We start from the raw sequence: 12,307 nt of genomic DNA, 5'->3' as shown, positions 1-12,307 counted from the left end.
ATGCCTTATGGTAGAAACAAGCTCTAAAATGACTGTGAAAGACGTGACTCCGATGCATATGGGGATATATTGATTCCTCTCTATGACAATCTGAAGCTAAAACAAATACTTTGCTATTCTTTCCCTATATAAACTGAGCTTTTCTCTTTTGAAATGAAAAGATGTTTGTTTAAACCCAGGTAGCTTTTAGGGAAGCACTTCTGTTGCTGGGTTATACAACCGAGGAGTACCCAGCATTTGAAGCTTACAGTTTTCTGCGTCAGTAGAGCCTGTCTGGGTGGAAAGGTAACTTCTGAAAGTGCCATGCGTAGATGAATAACGATGTCTAAACGTAATTATTTTTGTCTCGCCTAGGGCGGCAGAACATCCAGGGCATTCGTGATTTTATCAATGTAATCAGATTGAAAATATTAGGCTATGTTATTGACATTGAACTGATAATATAGCCTACTAAACAGATGTATTAAAAATGTGTTTAACCTATTAATTGGCCTGCTATTATGTTCTGCTCCTCCGACTTTTAGCGGAGAAAAAAATGGTCCGAAACCAAAACCTAGCGGGGGCAGATTTTTATCTCGCCTAGTGCAGCAGAACGTCCAGGACCGGCCCTGACTATTAGGTCTTTATTATTATTTGCCATATGACTGGAATATGTATTTATACGGAATGGTGAAGTGGATGAAAGCTGCTGTGTCGCTCTGACTACTTTATTGAGGGGAAAATGTACTTACTCTGATGTGGTTGTCCCGCCTATCTATTTTATAATTAATGCACTAACTTTAAGTCATTCTGGATAAAATCGTCTGCTAAATTACTCAAATGTAAGTTTCCCATTTTGTGTAACCTTTTCGTGTTCATTACAGAAACCGTTTAAGAATCACACAGACCAAAACGAGAATTCCGAATCCAGGTCGATCTCGTCCAGTTTCGTTCAGTTTGCTTCCGAAATGTTTTGCAATAGAATCGGCGTAATGTTGTAGAACTTTTTACGTACTATTTGTCCTGTTTCAGAACGTAAGCAAACGTCACCGGATATGCTACAGAGCGGGAAGTTGAACGGGTGGAAAAATAACAAGCGCCCAACTGAGTAAAGTCGGACAGTTAACTTTTCTTGCCATCTTTTTGACAGTCAATCACTTGGAAGCAAATCTACTTTGCCATCGTACTATTACAGCCACCTGTCAAGCTAAAATGTACTTGCTAGTATTCGATTTTGGTGAGAATTATTGAGCTGGATAGCTAGCTAACGCCTCGCTTGTTTTGTCTGGAGAAGGATGGGAGACAGGACCCTGCTGCGGGAGCTAAAGCGGTGGGCGATTGAAGAATTTAATCTACCAACCCAAAGTCTCCCAAACGACAACTACTTTAAAACGTGCGTAACGTCATTCATAAATGTCCAATTTAACGTACATGCACTTTTTTTGGCCTTGTTGAGCTATTCCTTTTTGTCTTTGTAGTTAGAATTGCTACCGTCTTTCATATCGGCAATTGCAGACTTATTAAAACGAATTTGTCCCAACATTGAGTTAACCCAAGTGACGTTAAGTATATTGATGTTTGTTTTGATTCAGGTTATGTGTTGGCCCGGGTGCCTCTATATGGAGATATGTCACACAACATATTTTCAATCAGAGGTGGGTATGCAGACAGGTTTTTACAACCTTATTAATTATACTTCCTAGTGTTTCTATCAATTTTTGTTTGTAGTAGCTAGGTCAACTATTGTCGTTTTGTCCTTTTACGTGTGGTCTTCCAATATCTTCTCTATTCCTTTCTCTTTGCAGGAATGTAAGGGTTATGCGTGGAAATCTCAGATGGTATCCTTTATTTTTGGTGTCTTGAGTTATCTACAAATGTGATAATTTCATTGTCTCTGAGATGACACAAACTCTTGATAGGATAACTGCCAAATTTCTCTGATATTAATATGACACACAGGTTTTGTTGTATGTACAGTTATACAAGCCTTGACATTGTGCTCTCTCAGGTACAAAGTTCTGCACGATAAGGAGGTACAACCATATTTCTCTAAACAAATGTCTAGATAGTTTGATAGTCTTAAATGTGATACTGTAGCAATGTGTTAGTGTTATGTTTTCTGTGTGCTCATTCTTTTACATTATTGTATGTACACATTTGCAGTTGAAACAAGTAGTGGGGCAGAGTGATGCTGCTAAGCGGTTTGAGCTTCAGGAGCAGATAGATGAGCTGAGAGTAGAACTAAACCACCTGGACTCTCAAATCAATGGGACTGAAGCACAGCTGGTTACTGAGGGTGAGCATTTGGCCAAATATATACTTTTTTCTACATACCACATCCCAAAATCTTCTAGGTCTGTATATGTGGATGTCCTCTTTCGCCTTGACGCGCTGTTCTCTGTAATCCCTTTGTATTGAGTAGAGGAGTCCATTAACCGGAGCTGGGAGATGGTGGAGGAGAACCAATGCAGGGAGCTGCTTTTACAGGCTTTTAAGCAGCGCTGCATGAAGGAGCGCCACTCTCTTTCAGAGGATATCCTCAAGATCAGTGGGCACTCCCAGGTTCTGGAGCAGCTGTCTAGGTGTGCTTGCTAGAGCCTCTGCCGTTGACCCTTTTACCATTTCTTACCACACTTCCACATGCATTTGACACCTCAAGCCAACCCTAAAATCCATTCTTTACTTTTGGTGTGTTTTGCAGGAGGGCAGAGGTGAAGGTGGTGTTTGGAAATGAAACCTCCAATAGCAGTGGGGACCATCTCAACCCATCAGGAGCAGAGCCTAAGGTTCTGGTAAGTGCTTTACTATATTTTATTACTTATATGATAGTCTTCGAAGTGATGGTTTTGCATTTTACTGGTCTTGTTTATTTTTCTCCTTAGCGTAACATCCGAGAGTTGTGTGATGAAAGACTCCAGTTCTTCCAGTCTTTGCAAGAGAGTGAACTGAACATGACATCTTCCACTGCCACACAGTAAGAATCATCAGATGGTTTTATATAGGAACCGGAGTCATCCATGGGATACTTCTATTGATAAATCATTGATCTCTCTCTTTCTTCAGCTTGACACGTGAACAGAGAACTGCAGTATTTCAGCATTGGTTAAGTGCTGTGGAGGTAAGTTGCATTGTTTGCACCTAGATAGTTACATCATGGTCTGTTTCTTATTTTCTTTATTTGAGTGAGAATCATATTGTTATTTTTTAAAATCTCATCAGGACTTGTTGCAATGCTATCCTCCGAACCAAGTGCTGTCAGCCTTGCAGTACCTGGCCTTGGGACAGGAAATGGCATTGGAGGAGATGCTTGCCTCTTTGGGTATGGCTCGTGATGTTGCTGCATTACGGTAAATGGTTCAAAAAAAAAGTATATTTAACATTTTTTTATTGTATTTTAACCCCTTTTCTCCACAATTTCAATCTTGTCTCATCGTTGCAACTCGGGAGGTGAAGGTTGAGTCATGTGTCCTCTGAAACATGACCCGCCAAACTCGGAGGAAACACCATTCAACCGGCCCGCCACTAGGAGTAATTGGAGCGTGATGAGCCAAGTAAAGCCCCCCTGGCCAAACGCTCCCCTGACCTGGAAGATGTTGGGCCAATTGTGCACCACCCTATGGGACTACCGAACATGGCCGGGTTGTGATTCAGCCCGGGATCGTTCCCGGGTCTGTAGTGATGCCTATAGCACTGCAAAGCAGTGCCTTAGACCGCTGTGCCACTCAGGAGGCTGATAAATGGTTAAATTGATAAAGTTAGCTGGACAAAAATATCTGCATGGATTTGAATTATAGGGGCAAATGTATCTGTTTTATTTTAGGTTTCGCTATGAGAGTAATCACCTGCTGGACATCTCAAAAGAAGAGGAAGAGCTACCAACCGTTAAGAGTCTTTTACAGGTACTTTACACGTTTCCGTTTACACTAAAATACCAACATGGGGCCAAGACACTGCATAGGCTAGAACAGTAATATGTGTGGGATCTTTTTGCAGTCAGCTTGGGAGGAGGTGGAACAGAGTCTGATGGAACTGGCTCAGACACGGTCACGAATTCAACAGCTCCAGACCCAGCTTCATACCCGAAAAAAAGAGGCACATTTAGAGCTGATTGGCGGGGAATCTCAAACCGACGCCCTCTCACTGTAAACCTGCACTATAGATTGGCTTCTTCCACATCATTTACATGTCGTCAATGAACATGCTAAGCCTCTAAACCAGTCATGTCAATTCATCAGAATACTCTGGTTTGTTGTCTGTATCTATTGTTTGTGATGCTCTTTACGCTTTCACAGTTTAAAACCTCTTTTCTCCCATGTTTCCGTCCTGCCCAGGTCAGTGTTTAAGCTGGAGATGCAGTGTGTGATTCAGGCAGCAGTGAGAAATGGTTTGCGGGACCAGTGTGTTCAAATGGAGCAGCATGCCAGCGACCGACAGGAGGACCTCCGCAGCCTACGGAGCCAATGGCAAAACATCATGGACTTCAGACAGCTTGGGGTGAGAACCTGCCATCATTACTATTTCATCACTTGCCGCACATTTATCTCAATCTCACACAAATGATCAAGGAACCTACCAGGTACAACCCATAATCCGTAAACATGGGCACCCACATAGATATCATCGTGACCAACTTGCCCTCCAAATACATCTTTGCTGTCTTCAACCAGGATCTCAGCGATCACTGCCTGTGTCTGTAATGGGTCCCCGGTCAAACGACCACCCCTCATCACTGTCAAACGCTCCCTAAAATACTTCAGCAAGCAGGCCTTTCTAATCGACCTGGCCCGGGTATCCTGGAAGGATGTTGACCTCATCCCGCCAGTAGAGGGTGCCTGGTTGTTCTTTTAAAAGTGCTTTCCTCACCATCTAAAATAAGCATGCCCCATTCAAAAAATGTAGAACTAAGAACAGATATTGCCCCTGGTTCACTCCTGACTTGACTGCACTTGACCAGTACAAAAACATCGCTTGGTGTACTGCATTAGCATCGAATAGCCCCTGCGATATGCAACTTTTTAAGGAAGTCAGGAACCAATATACACAGTCAGTTAGGAAAGCAAAGGCTAACTTTTTCAAACAGAAACTTGCATCCTGTAGTACTAATTCCAAAACGTTTTGGGACACTGCAAAGTCCATGGAGAATAAGAGCACCTCCTCCCACTGCACTGAGGCTAGGAAACACTGTCACCACCGATAAATCTACGATAATCGAGAATTTCAATAAGCATTTGTCTACGGCCGGCCATGCTTTCCATCTGGCTACTCCAACCCAGCCAACAGCTCTGCACCCCCCACAGCAACATGCCCCAGCCCCCCTCTTTCTAAAATGATCTGCCGCAATTGTTGCAACCCCTATTACTAGCCTGTTCAACCTCTCTTTCGTATTGTCTGAGATCCCTAAAGATTGGAAAGCTGCTGCAGTCATCCCACTTTTCAAATGGGGGATACACTCTAGACCCAAACTGCTACAGACCTATATCCGTCCTGCCCTGCCTTTCTAAGGTCTTCGAAAGCCAAGTTAACAAACAAATCACTGACCATTTCAAACCCCACCCTACTTCTCCATTATGCAATCTGGTTTCCGAGCTGGTCATGGGTGCACCTCAGCCACGCTCAAGGTAGTAAATGATATAACCGCCATCGATTTAAAAACAACTTTGCAGCCGTCTTCATCGACCTGGCCATGGCTTTCGACTCTGTCGACAACATTCTTATTGGCAGACTCAATAGCCTTGGTTTTTCAAATGACTGCCTCGCCTGGTTCACCAACTACTTCTCAGACAGAGTTCAGTGTGTCAAATCGGAGGGAATGTTGTCCGGACCTCTGGCAGTCTCTATGGGGGTGCCACAGGTTTCAATTCTCGGGTCGGCTCTTTTCTCTGTATATACAGTGCCTTGCGAAAGTATTCGGCCCCCTTGAACTTTGCGACCTTTTGCCACATTTCAGGCTTCAAACATAAAGATATAAAACTGTATTTTTTTGTGAAGAATCAACAACAAGTGGGACACAATCATGAAGTGGAACGACATTTATTGGATATTTCAAACATTTTTAACAAATCAAAAACTGAAAAATTGGGTGTGCAAAATTATTCAGCCCCTTTACTTTCAGTGCAGCAAACTCTCTCCAGAAGTTCAGTGAGGATCTCTGAATGATCCAATGTTGACCTAAATGACTAATGATGATAAATACAATCCACCTGTGTGTAATCAAGTCTCCGTATAAATGCACCTGCACTGTGATAGTCTCAGAGGTCCGTTAAAAGCGCAGAGAGCATCATGAAGAACAAGGAAACACCAGGCAGGTCCGAGATACTGTTGTGAAGAAGTTTAAAGCCGGATTTGGATACAAAAGATTTCCCAAGCTTTAAACATCCCAAGGAGCACTGTGCAAGCGATAATATTGAAATGGAAGGAGTATCAGACCACTGCAAATCTACCAAGACCTGGCCGTCCCTCTAAACTTTCAGCTCATACAAGGAGAAGACTGATCAGAGATGCAGCCAAGAGGCCCATGATCACTCTGGATGAACTGCAGAGATCTACAGCTGAGGTGGGAGACTCTGTCCATAGGACAACAATCAGTCGTATATTGCACAAATCTGGCCTTTATGGAAGAGTGGCAAGAAGAAAGCCATTTCTTAAAGATATCCATAAAAAGTGTTGTTTAAAGTTTGCCCCAAGCCACCTGGGAGACACACCAAACATGTGGAAGAAGGTGCTCTGGTCAGATGAAACCAAAATTGAACTTTTTGGCAACAATGCAAAACGTTATGTTTGGCGTAAAAGCAACACAGCTCATCACCCTGAACACACCATCCCCACTGTCAAACATGGTGGTGGCATCATCATGGTTTGGGCCTGCTTTTCTTCAGCAGGGACAGGGAAGATGGTTAAAATTGATGGGAAGATGGATGGAGCCAAATACAGGACCATTCTGGAAGAGAACCTGATGGAGTCTGCAAAAGACCTGAGACTGAGACGGAGATTTGTCTTCCAACAAGACAATGATCCAAAACATAAAGCAAAATCTACAATGGAATGGTTCAAAAATAAACATATCCAGGTGTTAGAATGGCCAAGTCAAAGTCCAGACCTGAATCCAATCGAGAATCTGTGGAAAGAACTGAAAACTGCTGTTCACAAATGCTCTCCATCCAACTTCACTGAGCTTGAGCTGTTTTGCAAGGAGGAATGGGAAAAAATTTCAGTCTCTCGATGTGCAAAACTGATAGACATACCCCAAATGACTTACAGTTGTAATCGCAGCAAAAGGTGGCGCTACAAAGTATTAACTTAGGGGGCTGAATAATTTTGCACGCCCAATTTTTCAGTTTTTGATTTGTTAAAAAAGTTTGAAATATCCAATAAATGTCGTTCCACTTCATGATTATGTCCCACTTGTTGTTGATTCTTCACAAAAAAATACAGTTTTATATCTTTATGTTTGAAGCCTGAAATGTGGCAAAAGGTCGCAAAGTTCAAGGGGGCCGAATACTTTAGCAAGGCACTGTATCAATGATGTCGCTCTTGTTGCTGGTGGTTCCTTGATCCACCTCTACGCAGACGACACCATTCTGTATATATCTGGCCCTTCTTTGGACACTGTGCTAACAAACTTCCAAACGAGCTTCAACGCCATACAACACTCCTTCTGTGGCCTCCAACTGCTTTTAAATGCTAGTAAAACTAAGTGCATGCTCTTCATCCAACCGCTGCCTGCCCGACTAGCATCACTACTCTGGATCGTTCTGACCTAGAATATGTGGACAACTACAAATAGCTAGGTGTCTGGTTAGACTGTAAACTCTCCTTCCAGACTCGCATTAGGACCTCATAGAGCTATCCCCCCTACTTTTTTCAATTTCCACCTGAAGACATGCCCAAATCTAACTGCCTATAGCTCTGGCCCAGAAGCAAGGATATGCATATTCTTGGTACCATTTGAAAGAAAACACTCTGAAGTTTGTGTAAATGTGAATTGAATGTAGGAGAGCATAACACAATAGATCTGGTTTAGATAATACAATGAAAAAAAACATACGTTTGAATTTTTTTATTGTTGTATCATCTTTAAAATGAAAAAGATAAAACAAACATTCAGATAGGATGATGGGGACAATTTCAGTGAAAAATATAAGAGGGCAACAGTACTTTTGCAAAGTTTCAGAATGATAACTTCCAAAATGAGTGTGCTACATGACATTTATCACGACGTCACCCAGGTGTCCCACACAAGTAGCCCAAATGTACCCAAGTGGCCAAATTGGTGAATGTATACATTTTGAAACAAATAACTATATACAAAATGCCAAAATGGTATTCTAACACCCCCAAAAAAAAAAAACCCCCAAAAAAAAAAATATGGGGAAAAAATATATACATTTACAAAATAACATGGTTAACTATTTACACACTTTCAATATTTGGAAGACCCTCAGTCCTCTATCAAATCAAATGTATTTATATAGCCCTTCGTACATCAGCTAATATCTCAAAGTGCTGTGCAGAAACCCAGCATAAAACCCCAAACAGCAAGCAATGCAGGTGTAGAAGCAGGGTGGTTATAACTAAGTCTATGATTTCATAGAGCAGTCTGACTGAGCGATGGTAGGCACCAGCAGGCTCGTAAGCATTCATTCAAACAGCACTTTCGTGTGTTTTGCCTGCAGCTCTGCTGTTTATGACGTCAAGCCTATCAACTCCCGAGATTAGGCTGGTGTAACCGATGTGAAATGGCGAGCTAGTTAGCGGGGTGCGCGCGAATAGCGTTTCAAATGTCACTCGCTCTGAGACTTGGAGTAGTTATTCCCCTTGCTCTGCATGGGTAACGCTGCTTCGAGGGTGGCTGTTGTCGTTGTGTTCCTGGTTCGAGCCCAGGGAGGAGAGGGACGGAAGCTATACTGTTACACTGGCAATACTAAAGTGCCTATAAGAACATCCAATAGTCAAAGGTTAATGAAATACAAATGGTATAGAGAAATAGTCCTATAATTCCTATAATAACTACAACCTACAACTTCTTACCTGGGGATATTGAAAACTCCTGTTAAAAAGAACTACTAGCTTTCATATGTTCTCATGTTCTGAGCAAGGAACTTAAACGTTAGCTTTCTTACATGGCACATATTGCACTTTTACTTCTCCAACACTTTGTTTTTGCATTATTTAAACCAAATTGAACATGTTTCATTATTTATTTGCGGCTAAATTGATTTTATTTGGAATGAATTGCAAAAGTCACTAAAGCTGGAGACATATCTCCCTCACTAACTATAAGCATCAGCTGTCAGAGCAGCTTACTAATCACTGCACCTGTACACAGCCCATCTGTAAATAGCTCAACTAACTACCTCATCACCATATTGTTATTTTTTTGCTATTTTGCACTTCAGTATCTCTACTTGCACATCTATCACTCCAGTGTTAATGCTAAATTGTAATTATCTCGCAACTATGACCTATTTATTGCCTTACCTCCCTCATCTTACTACATTTGCACACATTATATAGATTTTTATATTGTGTTATTGACTGTACGTTTGTCTATCCCATGTGTAACTGTGTTGTTTTTGTCGCACTGCTTTGCTTTATCTTGGCCAGGTCGCAGTTGTAAATGAGAACTTGTTCTCAAATGGCCTACCTGGTTAAATAAAGGTATAAAAGGAAATGTGACACTTTTTTTCGTGTTTTTCTTTATAGGATGTCAGGCAGGAAAATATAAGCGGTCTGATCAAGGGGAACTCAACAGCTAAGACTGAACTGACTCGTGTGCACAAGGAGGTAGACCCACTCTATGCTGCGGTGTACTGTAATGCATATTGTGTAAACCGTGGCCATCTAACTTGACCTTTTCTTCTCTCCTGTCTGACCTAAGATTGGACAGTTTGTTCAGGGAAAGCTGGTTCCCCAATTTGCTAAAGTTCTTTCAGCAGCCAATAGGCTTCGCAACTCTGTGTCCCAAGAGGCCAGACAGTTTGGGAACGTGTCACTGTTGACACTTGACCGCAGGATCATTGAAGGGTAAGCGCTTCATATTTGTTCGTATTTGATGGTTGAGAAGCGTTATCCTTCTTATCACTATTTGGTCTGGATGAGAAAAAATGCTCAAAGGAACATTTTTCAGATGGTAAAGTTTTGTAAACTGCTATATATATTTCAGCGAGCAGAGAATTCCAGCATCGTGGTTGTCTATCCATCGCTTGCATTCCTTGCCCTTCCACAATCTGTGTCAAAGCCTGGCTTTCCCAATGTATCGAGTGAGTCCCAGCTGATTATTCCATGGCCATTTATGCACCCAGTGGTTTGCATCTTGCTCTTATCCTCCTGTTTATTTATGTATTGTCTGTTTTGTGCCTGCTTTATGATTCTCTGCCAGGCCCCTGAGGAACTGTACACCCAAGCTCTATCCCAGCATCTGGAGCTTCGATTTCTGCGTCGTTTGCTGCAGTTGCACTCCTCCTCTTTAACAAATGTAGAGAAGCAGGGAGCGCTGCTTCCTGCACCTGACCAACAAGGTACAGATTTTCCATAGAGTTCAAAGACGCAAACTAACAAATGGTAGAGCTCGATGCCATCCAATCAGATGCCAATCAAACTGTATCACTCATCTTTACCTAGTTAACCAAAGGCAGATTATGCAATCGTACATGTTTGATCTCCTCGTCTCGCTTTCATCTCCCTTTTATGTATTCCTCCTTAGCCCTCCTGCTACGTGTCCTGGAGGAAGACAAGGAGCTGCTTAAGTCTTTATTGCCCAAGGTTTGGGAGCTTACCCAGCGCTGCTCACAGGGCCTTTCTTATGGGTATCAGGTCAAGATTGCCATTTCCCATTGGTAAGTGCTACCATTAACACTTTCTCCCATATAACTCTTACTCATATTGAACCTCCATATTATTCACAATTCACCTTTTTCTTGTGTTATTTCTGTGCAGGTGGGATCAGCCTGCTCAGTTTGCTCTGCCTGACATACGCAAGGGGGGACTGACTTTTCAGCAGTGGCTACAGAGGTGGAAATTTGCAGCTAAGGCTTCTTGATGAGCTCCCTAGAAAATAAAGACAAGACTGAAATGCATAGATACCCAGCAAACAGGATGTCCAGGAGACCATGACACAACCTTCCGAAGTTCTGGGGACATCCTAACGACTAATTTCTGTTTTTCAGGGTATGCACCAAGGTGAATTTTAGAGAACAATACTGTTCTTTGTAGTACTAAAACTACAATTTTATTCCCACTGACATTAATTTACAATATTGTTTGTTTCTCATCTTCTTTTTGCTAAACATGATGCCATTCAATTTGTATCACACGTACATTTCTATTGTCTTTATGCCATTAAATGAACTTTGCCTGCACCTTATCTCTGTTTTAATGTGCTTGACGGTTAATCTCAGTCACAAATACAATCCTATTTGACCATTCGTTGTTATCCATATGACCATATTATTGACAATACAGACATGCTTTTTTGGTTGATAGAGGAATAGATTGTTTGAAATGAGTGTTCCATATAGGACCACTTTGTTCATGGTGTGGTTTTGCAACGTCTGTGAGCTGTAGTTGTATAAATAATACTAGTATCCTGTGTTTTATTGGCAACTAGCAATATTCAGGACTTGTTCTTGACACATGGAATGCTTTTCTGTGTGATTTGCATTGTTTGACCAATTTTATGGCATGCCCTATACTTTCCTTCCCAGTTAATGAGAGGCAGGCAGTCAAATGACATTGCTCACACTGGTCATATCTCGATCTTTGCAAGTCGTAAAAATATGCCAATTATACGTGCAACGTGGACACTTCTGTACAAATTTGTCCTCTACTCTGCATATGAAGGTGTGAAAATTGAAAAAGGACTACTGTTATGTTGAACGATGATGCAGAACAATCCCGAGCCCCGACTCAAGTTATGTTGCGTTAATAAACAAGTGGGAAGGTGGTATTTACCTCATTCAAGTGGGAAAAGGCCACATGAAGGACCCTTCCAACTGGTAATTAATTACTAGTCTATCATCGCTGAGCGCGGCTTCTCCCACATACTGACCTCTGAAGTCACCCACTAAGGAAATTATCTCGATAACAGCATTTTTGGCAGTTAAATTTAACAAAACATAAAAATCTGAATTATTTACAAGTATGATTAGCTGTACCTTTCGTTTATGGTTGAAGTAGCTTGTTGGCCATTGGCCAATCTGCATTTCTCAACGAGTAGAAGAACAGTGAATGCATCCAATTGGTAATAACCACCTTCCCACTTGTTATGAACGCTTCATTATGAGGCTGACTCCACCCCTTTCTCCATGCGTCTGCGCACTGATCAACTGTG

At 41.8% G+C, this 12,307-nt stretch overlaps 1 protein-coding gene across 2 annotated transcripts; it reads left to right on the top strand.

Annotated features, from left to right (window-relative positions):
- The first annotated feature begins 895 nt into the window (after positions 1–895).
- LOC118391291 (HAUS augmin-like complex subunit 5) lies at positions 896–11,336 on the top strand. Of its 2 annotated transcripts, none has more exons than XM_035782542.2 (20): positions 896–1,087; positions 1,274–1,372; positions 1,572–1,634; positions 1,785–1,817; positions 1,988–2,012; positions 2,143–2,275; positions 2,402–2,561; positions 2,681–2,771; positions 2,862–2,953; positions 3,043–3,097; positions 3,199–3,326; positions 3,800–3,878; positions 3,973–4,121; positions 4,311–4,473; positions 9,682–9,762; positions 9,857–10,002; positions 10,142–10,238; positions 10,358–10,496; positions 10,682–10,814; positions 10,915–11,336. In XM_035782542.2, exons 1-20 carry the CDS (start codon positions 1,035–1,037, stop codon positions 11,015–11,017), a joined length of 2,022 nt encoding a protein of 673 aa, XP_035638435.1. In that variant the 5' UTR covers positions 896–1,034; the 3' UTR covers positions 11,018–11,336. The 2 variants fall into 2 exon arrangements, with proteins under 2 accessions (XP_035638435.1, XP_035638442.1); XM_035782549.2 differs by having other exon boundaries at positions 1,003–1,193.
- The last annotated feature ends 971 nt before the right edge of the window (positions 11,337–12,307 follow it).

This window comes from Oncorhynchus keta, chromosome 1, assembly GCF_023373465.1.
Source record: "Oncorhynchus keta strain PuntledgeMale-10-30-2019 chromosome 1, Oket_V2, whole genome shotgun sequence".
NCBI lineage: Eukaryota > Metazoa > Chordata > Actinopteri > Salmoniformes > Salmonidae > Oncorhynchus > Oncorhynchus keta.
The sequence above is the reverse complement of the archived record's forward strand: the minus strand, read 5'-3'. Positions and strand labels throughout refer to the sequence as shown.